Here is a 19,995-nt window from a genome sequence, read left to right as displayed (position 1 = left end):
TTATATAACAATCATACCATAACATACATACATATTTCATAGCTAATTCAAGTATATAGGGTTAAGGATGAGGAAACCATGTCATCAACACCATAACACAACAGATCATATATGAGTTCAATTAGAACCAACACGTATACCTTCTTGCACTTCATGGAACTTCGTACTTCAATAACCTAACAATGCAAAATTAATAAATAAAAAAAGGTTATTCATGAAGTAACAACATAACTATCAACAATATAAATAATTGGTATATTTATTATATTCAACAAATTCACCATATCATATCCAAGATTTATAAAATTGGGTAAGAACATGGGTCAAAGGGAATTTTCAAGTGAAAAACAATAATTATTCATCATTATACACCTAAGCACCTTGAAGTTATCATAATTCCTTAAAATTGATTCATGAATTCGATTTTCAAAGAAGACCCATGTGTAGAAAAAAAAATCCTAAATTATGGAGAATTTTGAAAAATATCTTTGAAGGGACCTTTTGGGGAATGAAATCCCAAGAGGGAAAGAAAACTTATCTTACTGTAGACTTAGCCTTAAAATTGAGGTGAAATCTTTTAGAATTGATCCTCTTCTTTGATCTTCTAGGTCCTTCAATGGAGGTTTTATATTGGGGATTTGTTTTTGTGTGTGAATAGGTTTAAAATGAATTAAATTCAATATATATTAAGACCCTCAAATTCCAAAAATACCCCTCACTTGGATGGACCTTTTAATTAAGTCAAACTTAACTTTTATTTTCGGAATCATCATCGCGAAACAAGTCCACATCATGGAGATATTCCCTAAAATTTCTAAAAATTTATTTTGGAACAGAAGAGTCCACGACGTGGACCAATATTTGGCATTTGGTGAAGCCGGTACACAACTCTGACAAATATTTTGCCTTTGGTAGAGCAAATCCGTGATGTAGACATTTTCCCTTCATGCATTAGACAAGCTGCCCTCAGCAGCTTGTTGGCCAAATATTTGGGTACTCCTCAAAGACACCTAGGGTGGTCCTTGGGGGTTCACACCTAGATATATTTATCCTAAAAATATTATTTTACCTATTAAAAATATTTTTAAAAGTTTTACCCTTCATATGACTCTCACAAACCTTCACAAGACCTAAGAACACCTACTAGTTTAATTTCACTAGTTTCCGAATACCATGGTCGTTTCTTGATATTTATGCGATAAATTTTCTTAATAAAGTTAATTACATTAGTTTAGGTGTGGAAACACCATTTTAATTATTTCTATCCTAGGTCATTAGATTTTTGAGGTATAACAACAACAATTTTGGGTATTGTGCTTGTTGGTTAAGGTCTCCCTTCCAAAATCAAATCCTTATTAACTTCAAAGACGTCTGGTTCTTTTGGATGATTCATAAAATGGGTGTATATTCCTCTTCATCTGATTCTAATTAAAATTCAGTAGTTTTTTCAATTTATTCTTGCGAATAGGCATTGGAAGATTCACGATCTTCGATATATCCGTCTGAGGGATAGTTATCTTCAGGGTCATGTTCTAAATCAATTTCATATAGATTTTTCCGATTAAGGTTATCCACATTTTCATCACCTCTGAGATAATCCTCAATGACATTGAGAGAATCATTTGTTTGACTACCATCCTTCAGAGAGAAAAGTACTGGACCCACGTGGTCATTCCTACCCAAAATCAGTTCTGGAAAACCATTTGCTTGGAAAAAGCAGAACATTAGTGATGTCATGTAAAAAGCGCCCCACTCCTTTTCTGAGTCTGATATTTCATGATATGCGATCATCAAGTTATCAGTGAATGGACTCAAATATGCAAAGATAGAGTCGCTAATTGGGGTCTTGTAAATTGAGATCATCATAGCTCCAGGGTCTGCAACCTTTTTGCTTTTGAAACTTACTTGTTCCTCTTTAGCTCATTTTTGAGAAGTCATCACTTCTTTTCTATCCCAAACTAGTTTAGATATGTCAAACTCAGGTCCTTCTATTTGTGTTTTAGCCGCATTTTATGAGAATGTTTGTTTCGGCGGAGAGTATCGCTATGAGAACATAGAATGAGGTTTACTATATCTCAATAAAAGGATCTGCTCTTTGATTGAGGCTACGTCTTTTTTTTGCTACTTGATAAAATGGTTAAGTGAGGTTTCCAGGACATCTCAAACTGTATGGTTCACAACCTTTTTTCTAAGGCTTTGATTAGTCCGATATGTTTAGTTGACGTTTGGTCCATATTTTTTCTCCATCAGGCACATTTTATCATGAATATTGACTTGTAAATGATCAACGCCTCTGATGGACTGTACAATACTAGTCAACAATTTATTTTTGCCTATAGCATTTTCAGTTTTCTAATTGAGAGTTGCTTTTATGTCGCTTGTGGGCATATGTTCTTGCGTTTGTCGGATAACTTTGTTTTGTAGTATTTTTGGAGCATTGAGTAGGTTATCTTTTTAAATTGATACTCAGGGAAATCATACGTGTGACTACAGCTTGAAAAGGATAACATAAAGATCATTTTCGGTGCAGTGATTGAGTAGATAAAGTTGGCCAACCCTGGGGTTTATGGGGAAAAAAGAATTGATATTCCTTTTCTTCCCATTTGAATCTGTCATATGGATATTCATCATTATCTTCAGACTCGTACAAATCATCTTCACATTCTGAGCAATCACAATATCCCAGGGATAATGTCTTGTTAAAAGACATTTATACCAATACACCGAGACAATTATGATTGAAATGTCTTATCCCATCAATATCATTTCCAGAAAACACATATATGGATTCATATTCCACATTTTCGTTTTGATCAAGACTATCTAGAGGTTCGTACATATGTATGGAGAAGGCAGATTTATGGACTTTTTTCAGGGGAGTGTTGTCAAAGCATATAGCAGTGTATTATAAGTTTTTGGGAGAAAGTGGGATCATCAGAATGAAAGGGTTGAGGACGATCTCTCAACGTATTAAACTATTTAAAGAGAGTTATGAACATAGCGGATCAACACGATTTTATGGCTAAAGAATTTAAATAAAGTAAAATACTAAATAAATAAAAGGTGATGGCAACAAAACGAGAAATAGACCTTATGGGAAAACTTGCTCCTCCCTCTAAAGAGGAAGGTATGGCTCTGATACCAAATAAGGGGGTAGATAGCCCGAGGGTAGAGAAGAAACACACAGTATAATATTCATGATAAGCTTGATACATTAATGACACCTGTCAATATTCATAACTAGCTCACAACTCAAAAGCTTTCTATGAAAATTTTAGGCGTTCAAGTCCATATAGGTGGCATGACATCCAACATCCTCAAGACACAACTATCACACATGTTAGGCGACACAACCATCTAAAACTATCCAAGATTTCGACCACAATAGGTACGTTACTTTTACTAAGTAAACTGCATAATATATGATATTACTTTTTCCGAGATAATATGGGCTCTACACGACTCTCTTGGCCTATAGCACCCTTCAATAGTCTAGGAACAAGTTCTATTCTACCATTAACGTCTTACATACTTAATTATTTCCAGAAGGCTATTGTAATTACAACAAGTGATGAAATGGTATATTTAATATGTAGTTTTATCAAGATGATATTGATAAGATTAGAAATCCATTGAAATCACTTAAAGTCAAACGTACCGGATATTGAAACCATTAAGATAACAATCTAAGATACTTGCTGAGTGTATTCTGTTACCTTGTTCATTCAACTACCTAATGAACCAAACTTTCCACCCCACCTCTAAGAGAGAAGAATAAGAGAGAGGTTTAGCCAATAATATTTTTATTCATAATTGGAAAATATACAAAAGTGTAGTAAAACTAAAGAGATTTTCAAGAAAAACTCTTAAGACTCTTTTAAGCTACTCTATCCTTTTCAAAGGTGATTCCAATCTACTTTATAACTAAGAATTGGCGTCCTTTTTATGGAGAAAGGTGTAATAATACAATTAGACCTAAATTAAAACCTTAGATTACATGACACACTATTCTAGTAATAGATAAGGCCTATCATATTCTTAAAATAGTAAACCATTATACAGACTAACTATCTTTATCTAATATAATAAAAGACAAAAAAATTTATTCAAACTGAACCTAATTAACATGTGAAAGAGCTTACTAAATAATATAAAACAACCTAAGCTGTTGGCATGTGACAACACGTGCAAGCTAGTAAGCGAGCAACTTCTACAAGACTTTAAGCAGGTGTGTGAGCTACTTGTAGACATCTCTTCAAGCAGGTGGATAAACTACATGTATGAAAATCAAAGAAGGTGGATAAGATACTTGTAGGAAGCTTGCAAGCAGGTTGATAAGTAGCTTATTGGCAAACTTTTGCAGGAGGTCTTTTGACAAACTTTGTTAGGAAATTTAACAGTAAACTTTGGCCCGTAGATGGTAATTTCTTACACATTTAATCTATATTTAATATGTTTCTTCCATCAACCAGTCGTTACCATGTTTGGTGGAAGGTTGCAGAATCTTAGTGGCCGGTTTTCTTCTATTACTCGTCAGTATCAGCTCCGAATCTTCTTGAGAATATCTCAGGCTTGGACAAGAAATCTTCCATAATATTGTTTGTTCCTTTGAGATTTTTCACTTGGAATTTATAAGAAGAGAACTATTGTGCCCACTGAAGGATCTGGGGGTGCGAATAACCTTTTGTTTTATCCAGACCATCATTGGGAACACTCTCATATCTGGACCATCTTTCGGAAAGTGAAGTGGCTGGTTTGAGTCCAAACGACATAACTTCCCATTGATAGTGATAGTCAGGTATGCATAAATCAATTTTGGAGTTATGTACATGGTGGGTACCTAATTGCAGGAATCCTGATTTAAGATAAAACTTAAAGAAGTATTTAGTTTTGGCTAAGTGTGAAAACAAGGTCAACTTATTTGGAATAGGGAATTTTTCATCTAAAAAAATGGTTCAACCATTCGAAGTTTACCCCTTTCCTTATTCAGCCTGCTTGTTGATGTAGAAAGCTTCACATGACCATTGAGAATCAGATGGTTCAATTAGTCTATATTCGAACAGTTCGTCACATTCCTTCATAGCAAGCTATAGTGTTCCAGGTTTATCCATGAGTTGCTTTCTCTTGTACGGTTGATGTTTTCAATCCTCTTTTATGGGATTCTAATGAAAACTATGATACACTCAAATTTACTTCTCAAAAGAAGTAAAAGCGGTCGCGTCAAGTAAAGAACCCAACTAGTGAGGTTGGGATCGTTCCCATGAGGAAAATGGTTCAAACTTAATTTTATTCTATTATTACTTCTATTTAGTCAATTAATTCCCGAAACAAATAAATAAAGGGGGTTTTGATTAATAAAATCAATTAGCTAAATTAAAGTAAAAAAGGGTCAGATTCAAGTATTGGAGTTTAATCAAGAAATGAGAGTAACTAGGCATAAGTGTTCCCCACATGCTCCTAATTCAGTTTTTCTAGCTATAACAATCCTTTCCTAGTATCGTGCATGCAAAGTGATAAGTTATGTATCTCTAAATTCTTAGTTCGGCATCTAGAGAATTTCACTCCGCACCTTAGTACGGCTACATGTGTTGCTTTACTAAATCTTATATTTACCTCATATTAAGCATCATATTGGATATTTGACTAAGTTGTAACTTCGTACAAATCGACAATAGCCGATTAGAAAGTATTCACTAAATTTATGTTGATAATTTTTTTCCTATTATCTACCTCTTTGGTCCAGCAAGTAGTAGTAACGCGAGTTCCAACGTTGGCCATCCGTTAAAAAGACTTCTAAGAGAAAGAATTAGCAATAAATGCAAGACACTATTCTAGAATTGTTATTTTAGCTAGATTTTACCTTGTTATTTACCCATGGTTCCCACAACCCTAGTTATGGAGTTTAGTTACCCATGCTAATAATCACGCAATTCATATTGATAATATAAGAATTCATGAACTTACTTTTATGAGAATGAAGAAAATCTAGAAATTCACTTGAATAATTCACAAAAACACCAACAATTGATTCCAGAAAAGTATGATCAAACACCAAATCAAGAGTTCAATACTTAAACAAGAGAACTAAAAAATATCCAAAAGTCTAACCCCAAAAATTAGATTTTTTGAACTATTTATGATAAAATAAAACCTAATAAAAGAAGGACTCTATTTAAGGAAAATCTGTCCAAAACGCATCTGAATCAACGATCCCTGCAACAAACCGTCATGGACACGATGGACCGTCGTGTGCTCCGTCATTCTATATTTGGCATAATTTTTAACTTTTTGTTACCCTCAAAGGACAGGTATGAAGGATCGTTGCAAGCACGACGGTCCGTCGAGGGGCTCCGTTCCACAACACTTAGAAACTTTTGAAATTGGGTACTAGAACTACTCTCTGACAACCACGACGAATATGCAAGACGGATCGTCATGGCTATGATGGTCCGTCATGAGCTTTTGTAGTCCCACACTTTGTCAGACTTCCCCAACATTCTTCAGTAGCCATTTTCTTCTCACTACGGTGCTACCTACAGGCCGTAATAGCCACGATGGACTGTCGTGGGCTCTGTAGGTGGTAACTTCTACAATTTCTGCTCAAATCCTAAGCGTTCTTTTTTATATAGATTTCTTGCAAATAAAGAGAAACCTACATCAAAAATCAATACAAAAAAGCTTTAGACACAAACTAAACGTAAGGAAAAGACATTGAAAGTACCATGAAACCATGGTACATCAACACTCTCACTTAAATTCGTTGTTTCTCCTCAAGCGAAGCACTATGACTCACTACAAAATCTTTGTACTAGAGTATCCGTCTTTTAACTTTCGCAATCATCTGGCTCTCAATCCTGATTATTCTCATTATGTTCATGCATGCAATAACTATTAGGCTTGAATTATGCGGATCAGACCATGACACAGACTCACCACACTTGACACCTATCTTCTTCGTTCTCTCAGCTAGGTGCTAATTTTCCGGTATTGCAACTAGTGTCCTCACTTCAAAATAAAATCCTCATTTTTCACATAATGATTTCAGTTTGAGTATAAGGATTATTTTTCAACACTCGCTTTCAGAACAACTTCACAATTCATTTTATACATATTTCCATATTCTTTCCCTTATTTTCACTACTTTAAGTTCGCTATAACAACTCTTAGGATCACGATAGGACTTTCTTAGCTTGTAACATAGGATCATGATCAGGTAGGGTATATTTTGTTATATTTTAGTGACTTTTCCCCCTCCTTGACATATCGGTTAAGCGTCATACCTTTTCATCATTTTATTCTGCCCTTTTTCTTATATTCTTTCACTTTTGTATTTTCTCTTATATAAGTGACTCTTTTCTTTTTTTTTCTTGTATTTATTATATATATATATATATATATATATACATATATATATATATATATATACATATATATATATATATATAATTTCACTTTTCTTTCAACTGGTTCTTGATTCACTTTTCTTTTGTTCTTTATCTCTCTTTGTTCTTTCAACCCTACTTTCCGGAGCATTTCTCATAATAGCCACCCTCAACTAATGGCTTTCCCATGAGTCAAAGTACACAATACCAAAAGTCAGGTTAGGGCCACGACAAGGTTGTTTTCTACATTAGCCAACCTTAACTTATGGTTTTGGCGTAAGCTGAGGTGCACATATCCAAGGAGGGACAAGGGCCAACACGTTATTCCCCAAAAAGATCAATTGGGGTGAAAAAGAAATTTCTATTTTAAGATCAAATCATTTGGATCAAAAAGGGATTATAATTTAATTCTTTTTTCTGTTATATAGGCTAAAGATGGGATATATTGAAGAAGGGCCTATGATCCTTTCCTAATTGTCTACTACAACTTACTTTTAGTATGACTAACCAGACAAGTTCTAGCTCAATACAAATAGTGGACAATTAAAATTTTCCTCACACTCACTTGATATCTCACTACTCTACCAGATTATAAGACACCTAGTTCGAGTCCTTGACTTAAGGTCATGCAGTGGTGTATCTCGATGTCATGCTTAGAGCCACACATTTATCAATTACTATGACTAGTCATGCTTCATTTTCATTAAATCAGGATATCATTTCTCTTTTAGCCATCATGCTTCAAAGTTATACTATGTACACAAGATATAGACATGCCGGTTCAACAATAAAAATCCGTGTCTTGGGGAAAACAAACACAGGCAAGAAAACACCAAAAGAATCCAGAATAATAGAGTGGTAGGTGAAGAAAACCTGAGGCGCAAAGCACTGTCAATCAACAAGATAGTGTGTTCGGTGTCCCAAAACCCTCTCCCTCTATAGTTTGTACACCCTCAAATAGTGTCCTCAGCATCAACATCACCCTCAGTAGTGTCTCTCTCAACAATTACAACACCGTTAGTAGTGCTCTTGTCTGCCTCAATAACTCTGGAGCTACACGCCCTAGCAGCCAACTCAATAGCCCTCAGCTGACGGGCCTCCTCATAAGCAATCGAGGCTCTCCTCGCAGCCTCCAACTCTCAGCTCTCCCTCTTTTATGCCCTAGCCTCATTATAATGTCAACCAATACGCCTCTTGGCATGCTCTCGTGGTAGAGGTGGTAGTGGAGAATAAGGCCGCCAAAATAGTATCCTCTGTGGGCTCTATAAAAGGGGCCTCAGACTCGGGCACCCTAGCTTCTAGAATTGTGTCCAAGTCCGTTCACATACTCTCTACAGCAGCCTGAAGGTTCGACACGTCCACTGGAGGGGCTGGACGGGTTAGCACCGTGTGCTGGGCCATCTTCAGCTCCATGCGCTCCTGCACCTCAACAATACACCTCTGCATCCAAGGCTAGATGTGATGTAGAAGAGTGACCATTTGGGTATCAAGTTTCTGGACCCTAGCAAGTGGGACCAGAGTGGCGGAGGGAGTCGATAGAGAGGATCTCAGAGCGGTGCTACCACCCAGGATAGAATCGTCCGGGGTGGTGTCAGTATTCTCAAATGTAACCTGGGTAACCGCTTGGGCTTGCTCTACTATATCCGCCAGGTTCTCACAAAGCGGAGGTACCTCCGGGTGGGGCCCTCTGCGTAGGGCAAACTCATTAGCCTCATCCCTGATAAGGCCTATATAACCAGTACTTGGCGGGGTCTTGATCTGATCTATATGCCAAATGGGAACACCTATGGACCTGCACCACACAAACACCTCGCACGGAAATCGGTAAGTAGTAGTGATCTTGAAATCCCTCTCGTTTATGACTGCTTGAAGAAGCAAAGTGAAGTCCACCTCGAACCCTTCAATCATCTCCGCCATCAGAACTGCACAATCCTATGTGACTATATTATCTACAGCAGTAAGGGAAAGGCAGTGGCAGACTATCAACTACATAAACTTGGCCGTGAAGGTCAGGTTAGCCTTCTTGATATCTCCTTTCGGCTCAAGTACCCAATCAACGTTCTCTCCATCAACGGACAAATACTGGGCCAACCACCTCTTGGTAGTCTCTCTCAACTCTAGCTCACACAAGAACTGTCCATCTTTAACCATTTTCCACCGGTAGTCAAACTCGGCAGTAAGAGGAGTCCTGGTGGCATCAACATCCTCACCATATAGATTTCGGTGGATGGATGGAAATGAGATGTCTACCCGCTTTCTGCGGACTCAGATGTGATCTAGTGGAGCTTGTTTGGCGGGGGCAGCTCGCCTATCAATCTGGGATCGGAGATTCGCCACATACGAGGCGTAGAACTCTCTGACCAACTCCTCACTATATCGACCCAAAACATGAGCCGTCCAATCCAGCCAGTTCCTGGTGAAGAGTGATAGATATCCGGCATGGTGGGGAGACTCCCCATAAGGACCCGCCTCTCAAGGGTAAGGGTCTGGGTCATGACGCCCCTATCATTCAGCAGCTTGGCGTCGGATGCACCTGAAACTTCCCCTCAACACACCATCGGTTGGGCTGGTCGGAAACTAGGGTGGGGACTCTAGTCAATGTTGCTTGAGTGCAATCAGCACTATTGGCCTCATAACACGAGGAGGACTTTGATGTAGTGGCTTGAGCAGAAGCCTCCTCAGACCCAGAGAATCCTTCTGAACCTGATACTTCCTTAGAACCGGAAGCATCACTGGAGTGTGTAGTTGACCCAGAAGGCATGCCAATAAGTATGTGCTCGTCTTCAGACTGGGAGGCAGTGACTACGCCGGGTGCCACCTTAGTAGGGGTGGCTCGCGTGGTACGTGCAGCCCGTGCAGGAGTGACAGTGCCTGGGGGCATCATGCTCATGATCAGAGCCAATGACTAATTGGGCAGATGGGGCGACGGACTTTGAGCAACCTCATGCGTACACGCGATCTAGCTTTGGTGCCATAAGTGTTAGTACCTGAAAAGAAGAACAATTAATAATAGCATAAACAAACAAGACATGCAAAAAAAAAACAAAAATGTAAAAACCAAAACTAAAATAATATTGTTGTAGTTTCTGTCTTAGACGACATAATAGTTGACGGTCCGTCGTGAGCATGACAGACCGTGATGACGCTCCATCATGCAATACTTGAGAAAATTTATTGGACTCTTCGAAAGAAAGTCTCTGAAAATCTGGTGGTTGTGCAAAACGGACCGTTGAGAGCACGACGGTCCGTCATTCGACACTTAGAAAAGATTTTGACACCCTTAGGAATAGGGTCTCTGACAATCATGACAGTTATGCAGGACGGACCATCGAGGGCACGATTGTCCGTCGTAGAGGTCATCGACGGATACTTGGAGAAAATAAACTGGAATTGGTGGGACAGACCCCACAATGATCCGTCGAGGGCATAACGGTCCATCGACGAGGTCTCGATATGTCCTTCAGTGATAGAACAGGGGATGCCTCTCTTGTCCCCTAAAATACTAATCTAAATGATACTTATAGACCCACAAATTCTAACCCAATTACCCAGCATACTAGCAATCCTAAGGCAATAGTTCTCGAGTTTTGGCATGCCATTTTGGAGCACTATCAACTTAGGTCAAAAAAAATTATCATAAATGTACACCCTTGTTTGATTTAGTTATCACAACACCCCCATTTTTTTTGACTATTTGATGGGTCTTAAGGCATGTAGGATTAACGGGGTGAGTTTGTAGCATGCACTAGGGGTCAAATTTTGAAGATCCAACATTCAGAGTCAAGCATCGAGCATGGGACAACAAGAAAGAAATGTAGATTATTTAGATATCAGAACCACATACCTGATATTTGGAGAAGATGAAAACAAAGTAAGGGACACAACTCTAGTGATCAGCACAAGAACAGTTGACTCCGACCGGCAGATTAGTTGAGGAAGCAGGGAGATTGGAAAAGGGAAGATGAGGGGAATTAGGGAAGGGATGGGGAGTTTGATGTTTTGGGGAGGGAAAGAGAGTGTTAAGGAGTTGAAGAGGGAGTACATAGGGGAATTGAGGGAAAGAAACAATAAGAATGAAGAGGTGGGAGGTTAAAAGGTTTAAAAACTTCTATTATTCGCCTGTCGGGTCGGGTCGAGTTTACGGGTATTGATGCAATGAGTCCCCATTGACGGTCTCTCAAGGTGTGACGGTCCATCATGGGTTCCTTAATTTAGAAAAAATGGAAAAAATTGTCTGGAGATGACGGCTGCTTGCGATGGTCCATCGCAGGCGTGACGGTCCGTTGATGGGTCCATGAATGAGTTCTGCAAACCAATTTTCTGGTGATATGCTACCTTCAAATTTAACACCCATGAAGCTAATCTTTTTGTATTTTCAGGACACTTTTTTGACAAGGACCATAAACTATGCTCTAACAAAAACTACTAACAAAAAAAAAGCAACGAAAATGCAACTATTACTAGAAAGTAATAAAAAACTATAGTTGGCCTAGAGGATACATATTGGGTTGCCTTCCAACCAGCACTTGATTTAACGTCGCGGCACGACGGAGGACACTTTCTTACTCAGACTTCATCAAGATGGTATGCCTTGATCACTTCATTCACCATTTCAGCATGCCCCAGATTGATTTGATTCGTTGTCCGTTCACCTTAAACAACACACCCTCCTTGTTTTCCAATTCAACCACTTCGTGAGGGAATAGCTGGGTGATCAAGTAAGGTCCAGTCCATTTGGACTTGAGTTTGCCCGGAGACAAGCGCAACCTAGAATTAAATAAACGCACCAAATCCCCAACCATAAAATTGCGTTTCTCAATCTTTTGGTCATGGTAGTTCTTCATCTTTTCTTTGTAGAGGGATGAACTTTCATAAGCTTTTAGGTGAAATTCATTGAGCTCATTCAATCCATTTAACCTCTTTTCTACAACCTCATTCCAATCCATTTTCAACTTCTTCATTGCCCAATGGCTTTATGCTCTAATTCGACCAGTAAGTGACAAGCCTTCTCATATACAGTGAGGTATGTGGACATACCTATGGGAGTTCTGTATGCTATTCGGTAGGCCCAAAGAGCATCATCAAGTCTCCTTGGTCAGTCCGTTCTACTAACGTTTACCGTTTTTGACAAAATCTGCTTAATCTCACTATTTGACACCTCAACTTGCCCACTAGTTTGAGGATGGTAAGAAGTGGGAACATTATGGCAAAACCCATATTTATCCAACAATACCTTAAACAATTTGTTGCAAAAGTGGGATCCCCATCACTAATAATAGCCCTTAGGTTGACAAATCGGGAAAATATATTCTTTTTCAAGAACGAGGTGACGCTCTTCCCTTCATTATTTGCGAGTGCGATAGTTTGTACCCATTTAAACACATAATCAACCGCTAAGAGAATGTACTTCATCTTTTGAGAACTCAAAAAAGGGACCATGACGTCAATACCCCACACATCAAATAACTCAATCACATGAATGTGATTTAAAGGGAGCTCTTGTTTTCTTGAAATGCCGCCATCTTTTTGGCATCTATCACAAGCCTTGGCAAACTCATGAGAATCTTGATGAATAGTTGGACAATAGTATCTACATTTTAAGATCTTGTACGCGGTCCGGATAGCACTATGATGTCCACCTACGGGTGAAGAATTGCATGCCTCCAAAAAACTTAACATCTGAACTTTTGGCGCACAACGCCGAATATGCCCATCGGCACAACTCCTACACAAGTATGACGCATCCCAAAATGATTTTTTCACATCATACATTAACTTTTTCCTTTGATGAAAGGACAAGTCCGGTGGGATGATATCGCTAGCTAAATAATTCGCAAAATCTGGGAACCATGGATCAAGTCTTGAGAGGCGGCTAATACATGCTCATCGGGGAAAGTATCATCAATTTAAGTTTTATCCCCTAATTCTCTCATTGCTTCATCTTCTAAACGGGACAAGTGATCACCAACTTGATTCTTGGTTCTTTTTTCTATCAATCACCTCAAAGTGAAATTCTTGCAATAGTAATACCCAACGAACAACCTCGGTTTCACATCCTTCTTTGCCATAAAATATCTCAAAGCAGAATGATTAGTATGCACTATAAACCTAGTGCCAAGCAAATAGGAGCGAAATTTCTCAAAAGCAAAGACTACTGCAAGGATCTCTTGCTCAGTCACGGTGTAGTTCTTTTGGGCTTCATTTAAGGCTTTACTAGCATAGTAAATGGGGTGAGGGATTTTGTCACTTCTTTGCCCCAATACCACACCAAGATCAACCCTACTAGAATCACACATTACCTCAAATGGTTTGCTCCAATCCGACAAAATAATGATAGGTGCATGCACCAACTTTTCTTTCAACTCACCAAATGCTTTAAGACAGGATTCATCAAAATAAAATTTACACTCTTTCTCAAGCAACTTGCACAAAGGATGCACAACTTTTGAAAAATCCTTGATGAACCTCTGGTAAAAACCTGCATGCCCAAGAAAGCTTCTCACACCTTTGACAGAGATAGGTGGTGGAAGTCTCTCCATTACCTCGACTTTAGCTCGATCAACCTCTATACCCTTTTTTGAAATGCGATGACCCAATACAATACCTTGTTTCACTATAAAGTGACATTTCCCCCAATTTAGTACTAGATTGCAGTCTTCACACCTCTTAAGAACTTCAGAAAAATTACTCAAACACGCTCAAAAGAGTCACCAACCATAGAAAAATCATCCATAAACACCTCAATAGTGTCCTCCACCATATAGGAGAATATCGACATCATACATCTCTAAAATGTGGCAGGTGCATTGCATAACCCAAACGACATTCTATTGAATGCAAAGTTACCATATGGACAAGTAAATGTGGTTTTCTCTTGATCTTCTGGTGCAATAGAAATCTGATTATACCCCGAATAACCATCAAGAAAACAGTACCACCTCTTTCCGGCAAGTCTATCCAACATCTGATCCATGAAGGGCATAGGAAAATGGTCTTTTTGGATAAATGTATTTAAATTCTAGTAATCCATACACACCTTCCAACCAGTCACTGATCTCATTTGAACAAGCTCATTTTTTTTCATTAGGGACCACAATCATTCCCCCTTTTCTTAGTTACACACTGAACATGGCATACCCAACTACTATCAGCGATTGGATATATCACTCCAGTATCCAACCACTTAATAGTTTTCTTTTTCACTACCTCTTGCATAGGTGGATTTAGACGTCTCTGAGGCTCAATACTTGACTTGTGATCAGGCACAAGTTGGATTTTATGAGAATAAATACCGGGAGGAGTCCCAATTATATCTTTAATAGTCCACCCAATAGCTCTATTGAAATTTTTTAACACTAACACCAATCTCTCAACTTGATGCACATTCAAATCTGATGCATTAATAACCTACAAAGTATCATCTTTCCCAAGAATACATATATCAGATGAGGTGGTAGAGGCTTAAGTTCTAATTTTGGAGCCTCCTCATTAGACGATTTCGCGGGTGGAGATTCGGGATGTTGCATATCTATATCAAATTTCTTTGGTTTAAAATGAACATTACCTCGATCAAGTGCCGCGACCAATGACTCATACTCATCAATGCCATCACTATCAAAATTCATGATCATTGCCACCAATGCTTCTACACCCAGACGCTCTTCAATTTGTACCTCAGATGACTCTTAAACTCTGTAGGATAAGCAGATACCTATTGGACCTCACTACTCTGCCTCATGGACCTACAAATGTTGAAGGTCGCTTCTTCATTGTTTAATCGAAATTTCATATGCCCATTTTCCATATCAACGAGGGACCTACCCGTAGCAAGGAATGGCTTCCCAAGAATTATAGGCCACTCAAAATTGGCCTCACAATGAAGAATCACAAAATCGGCCGGAAATATGAATGATTCAAATTTTACTAGCACATCGTGGAGTATACCAATGAGCCTTTTTACTATTCAATCGGCCTTCAGTGGCCGCATCGCAGTGGACTTTAGGTTACCCAAACCCAACTTCTTGTAAATCGAGAGGTCCATGAGATTTATACTTGCCCCAAGATCACATAATGCTTTCGCAAAATATAACAACTTGAATGTAAAAGGAATAGTGAAAGCACCCGAATCTTCTTTCATTTGCACTAGAGATCTTGTAGCAATGGCACTACAGTGCTGCATTCTATCATCATCCTCAAAAGTGACTGATCTTTTCTTTGTAACCAAATATTTTATGAACTTGGCATAACCAGGCATTTTTTCAAGAGCTTCTACCAAAGGGACATTGATAGAAAGATGTTTCAGCATCGTTATAAAACACAGGTATTTACCATCTTCAGTCTTTTTATTAACCTTTGAGGTAAAGGAGGTGGTCACTACACCATTTTCGGCCTACAGCAACACCGCGCAAGTGTAGCCTAAACTAGCAAAAAGTGTGGCCTTTGATAAAAGGCTACACTTTTGGACATTCAGCAACACTTTTTAGGGGCTGCCCAAAAGAAGCGTAACCTTTGACATTACGCAACACTTTTTAAATGTCGCCATCTTTGGCTACACTTATAAAGTGTAGCCAAAGAGGTATAAGGCAACGCTTTCTTGTGATGCATTAGCAACACTTTTTATTTGATTATACTACACTTAAAAGTGTGGTCTTTGCTTTGTTGTTGGTTACATTTAAAAGTGTTGTCTTTTATATCTCTCCTAAAACAACACTTATAAAGTGTGGCAATGTTTCATATAATTTTTGTAGCCAAAATTTTTCATCTTAAACAATAATAATTTTTATTTCCATATAATAAATAATCATATAAATAAAAATATAAGTTATTTAAACCACAAAATTAGCTAATCAATAAATCGAGGCTATATATTATGAATAATCTTTGAAAACATGTCTTCTACAACCAATACATAGAAAGTGATTGCTTAAAAATCTCTACTATCAATATATACCAGAAAATCAAAGGAATTTAAACAAATATGATATTAGTAAAAAATTCTTCAGCATGAATACAATAGATTGAATTTACTTCTGTCCACTAATCAAAATTCAATTACCAACATTTTCCTGCACATTTAAAATAAAACTATAAGTTAGTGAAATAAATCATGAATTTAATATGCTCAATACTAGTAATTTGTAATAATCAGGAGATTTTGTCATGAATTGCATTCTCTGCAGATAGGGTTCCTTACTGTTTTGTGGAGGATGGCATTGAGAACTATAATTGCAGTTGTTATTTCAAAGAAAAAATAACATAACGACGGAGGGAAGCTTTTTATTTTAATTTTATGGACATAAAGTTGTTGATATATGGTTGTCTCCATAATCTTAATGCTTAGATATGCAAGAGATATCATTGAATTTAGTGGATATAGAATTGCACAGAATAACATATGAAAGGGGAACATTCATATGCTTCTACCATGCTTTTCGTTGGATTATCTACCTTTTTTTTCATTTCCAGTGTCATTTTGTTTGGCTGGCTAAACCACTTTCTACTTCTCTTCAATGCCAACTCCAAGTCCACTTCAGGCCAAAGAACAGGGGCAGCAAGAGAGTAATCTGAAGATACTCTAATGCAAACATGTAAATCAGGATAGCAGTGGCACAAAACAGGCATGAAAAAAGAGGAAACTCAACACAAAAACATCAAAGTATATGTTTTTTTATCAATGTAACCTAGGATATCGAAAGATCATTCAAACAGCACCTCCGGATCTTGTCCCGATGATTCTTGCAACTCAAATTCATAAGTAGCCCATGGTTTCTGATCAACCCATCTGGAAACCCATTTTTGTGTGCAGGCAATTCTAGAAGGGCTCAAATCTTACAAGAATTTCTTGTACGTTATTATCCAAGATTGCAGCAGCTATATAAGAGGAACTGAATATTGCATATTGCAGCACCTGAGTTAAGTGCAAGTTATAACCTACTGTATATAATGTAAATTGATTCTATAACATGTACACTGATTATATAAACTACAGACACAAGATCCAAGTAGAGAAGCTCAAGCCAAAACTACAAGGGAAACAACCAGAAGTTCAACAAGGTTATTTTGATTCAAAATATTGTTGTGAAGCCTTGGAGTTAGCTACTTATTTCAAAAGCTAAAAGCTAAAATTCAATTCAAATATGCTGTAAGATTTATCTACTTATTTGAAGTATCAGTGAGAAAACACGAAAAAAATTTATTACTTAACTTTAGTTTTACAAAATAAAAAATTGGTAACAGAAACAAGGCTTTACAACTCTCATGAGTAACACAGTCCACACAAAAGAGCAATCTAGAAGCAGATATACCACGTTTTGTAAAAGTTCTCTCTTACAAAACTTAGACTGTTAACTGCACATCAACTAGAAAGGATGCAAAATGTCGTCTCAGAACTGTAGGGACTTAGAAAAAACACACAAATATGCCCATGAAAATGCAATATACATATGACCGAGAAAGCTATTAGTGAACATCTGTTACATTGTAGAATTCACCAAATATTTGTAACCAACGCACTTAAGCCTATGTAATATTACAAATGAACGAAACAATCCCATTGATAAACTATGATAACCAAGGTATCCTGTCAATTGAATTGGCAGCTCGTGACTATGTTCTTGATGACTACTTTGGAATTTATTGGGCAGAATCTCACAACATTAAAGTTTGTTAGAGTGTTGTAAGACATATTACAGTTTACACAGACAAATAATACTTAGTAGCACCATAAATTAAAGTTTTTATGGTGTTGTAAGTCATAGTAGTTTGATAATTGTACCAGTAATATTGTTCACCTCACTGTTCTGCCTCTAATGTCCACTTTCTGCTAATATTAGAAAACTAATAAGTATATAAATAAAAACAACAATTCTTATTTACATGTCCTAAAGAACTTTGATTATTGTACCATTAATAGTGTGGAAAGTAATAACCTTTGTCACATAAGTTTGTGCCAAAAAACAGTCAAATAAAATAATAGTAAGCTAGAAGTAAAGGTTCCTAAATAAACTTATAACCAGAAAAGAATCCAAGATAAATTACTTGACGAAACAACAATTGGATGCATAAATAAAACAATGGAACTAAAGCTACTGAAACATTGAGGAACTTGTAACTTGGACAACAGAATTGCAGCAGCAAGGGAAAGGCTACATGAGATTCAAGCTCATCTTAATTATGCCTCAAACCAAGAATTTATCGAAAATAAGATAATATCATTAGTAGAAATGACAAAGTAGATTGATATTCAAAAGAAGGTCAAGAAGAAAAAATCAAAAGCTCACTGAAAAAATGGAAGGGGATTGAAATATAATATTTCTTTAAATGTATGAACTCTTGAGCTAGAATAAATTCTCACACAATATTTCTTTAAGTCTCACTATCTACTCATATTGAAAGAGGTAGAATAGGTCAACATATACAAAATTCAATCAGCATAGCAACAAAATGGCAAATTCATGGAATATTGATTATCAACCAGCTAATAGATAGTAGGCTAAAATTCATATATTTCCCATAGTTGTTTCACAAATTTAACCACGAAAAAGTAGCTAAATTTATAGGCAAAGCCAACATAAGTATAACTACATAGTAGATGAATAAGATTCAAGTTCATATCAAAACTAACACCTGCAGCGATCTCAACAAGAAATTTCATCTCCTTCTTGACAAGAGAAGCAAGCTTACATCATTCTTCCTCTCCTACCACCCTTTCTGTGAGTGCAATCAATTGGAATTGTTGAAAAGTGAATCAAGATCATAGATCCCTTGTTACCACCCCAAGGCAACCTAAGAGAGAACGAATGGCTCTAGCAAAGTCAACCCAGGAGAGAACTCTTACGGATTTTGTATAATAGGAATCCAAGGAAATCTAGTATATGCAGAAACACAAAGCATAGGCAACACGACAAATATTGAAGCTGAAATCACAGAAATTTGGAAAGCACTAAGTTATTGCAAGAGATGTGGGATCACAAATGCCATTTTAGAGACTGACTAGCTCAGTCTCAAGAATATGATTCAAGGAGAGTGGAGGTTAACTTGGAGTTTAATTGATAAGATAGAGGAGATGCATATGATTATGGGAACAATTCAAATCCAGATAGTACATATATTTAGAGAAGTTAATCAATTAGCTAATTGCATCACAAACATATCTATTAACCAAGAAAACCGGCAGCAGTATCACATATTTCAAGATCTACCTAGTATTGCAAGAAAGATCTTAAACATGGACAAGAAACAGTACCAACAATCAGAATAAGAACAAAGAAAATCTTAAGCATCTGCAGAAATTAACATTAAAAGCAAAGGAAGAACCACATAGTCACCTATTTACAAAATCATTTGTGGCCAAGCAGGGGAAAAATATTTGTTTACAAACCAACAACCCCCACCTGAAGATAGACCGATATATGATATCTGACAAAAGAAAAGAGATCATCTCAATGTGCAGATTGTGATATATTACTCATGATGTAGCAGAACAAATCAAAACCTAATGGTTCTCTTCAATGTGCAGATTGTTATATTCAACTATGTGCACTACTATTATTACAACAACAAACAAAAAAGTGTAGCCCCACGAGTGGGTCAGGGAATACAACAACATACACAA

The 19,995-nt window shown here is 37.3% G+C and overlaps 1 protein-coding gene and 1 long non-coding RNA gene across 3 annotated transcripts; both read right to left on the bottom strand.

Annotated features, from left to right (window-relative positions):
* Positions 1–10,324: 10,324 nt before the first annotated feature.
* LOC138340229 (uncharacterized) lies at positions 10,325–12,343 on the bottom strand. Its single transcript, XM_069291938.1, has 2 exons — positions 12,035–12,343; positions 10,325–10,369 (listed from the first exon to the last, which is right to left on the bottom strand). Exons 1-2 carry the CDS (start codon positions 12,341–12,343, stop codon positions 10,325–10,327), a joined length of 354 nt encoding a protein of 117 aa, XP_069148039.1.
* Positions 12,344–16,225: 3,882 nt separating this feature from the next.
* On the bottom strand, positions 16,226–17,202 carry LOC112940493 (uncharacterized). Of its 2 annotated transcripts, XR_011213430.1 has the most exons (3): positions 17,063–17,202; positions 16,830–16,945; positions 16,226–16,447 (listed from the first exon to the last, which is right to left on the bottom strand). It is a non-coding gene; the product is annotated as an uncharacterized lncRNA (long non-coding RNA). The 2 variants fall into 2 exon arrangements; XR_003244763.2 differs by lacking the exon at positions 17,063–17,202 and having other exon boundaries at positions 16,830–16,967.
* Positions 17,203–19,995: the final 2,793 nt, after the last annotated feature.

Source organism: Solanum lycopersicum, chromosome 12, assembly GCF_036512215.1.
Source record: "Solanum lycopersicum chromosome 12, SLM_r2.1".
NCBI lineage: Eukaryota > Viridiplantae > Streptophyta > Magnoliopsida > Solanales > Solanaceae > Solanum > Solanum lycopersicum.
Note: the sequence above shows the minus strand (reverse complement) of the source record. Positions and strands in the feature narration are given on the sequence as shown.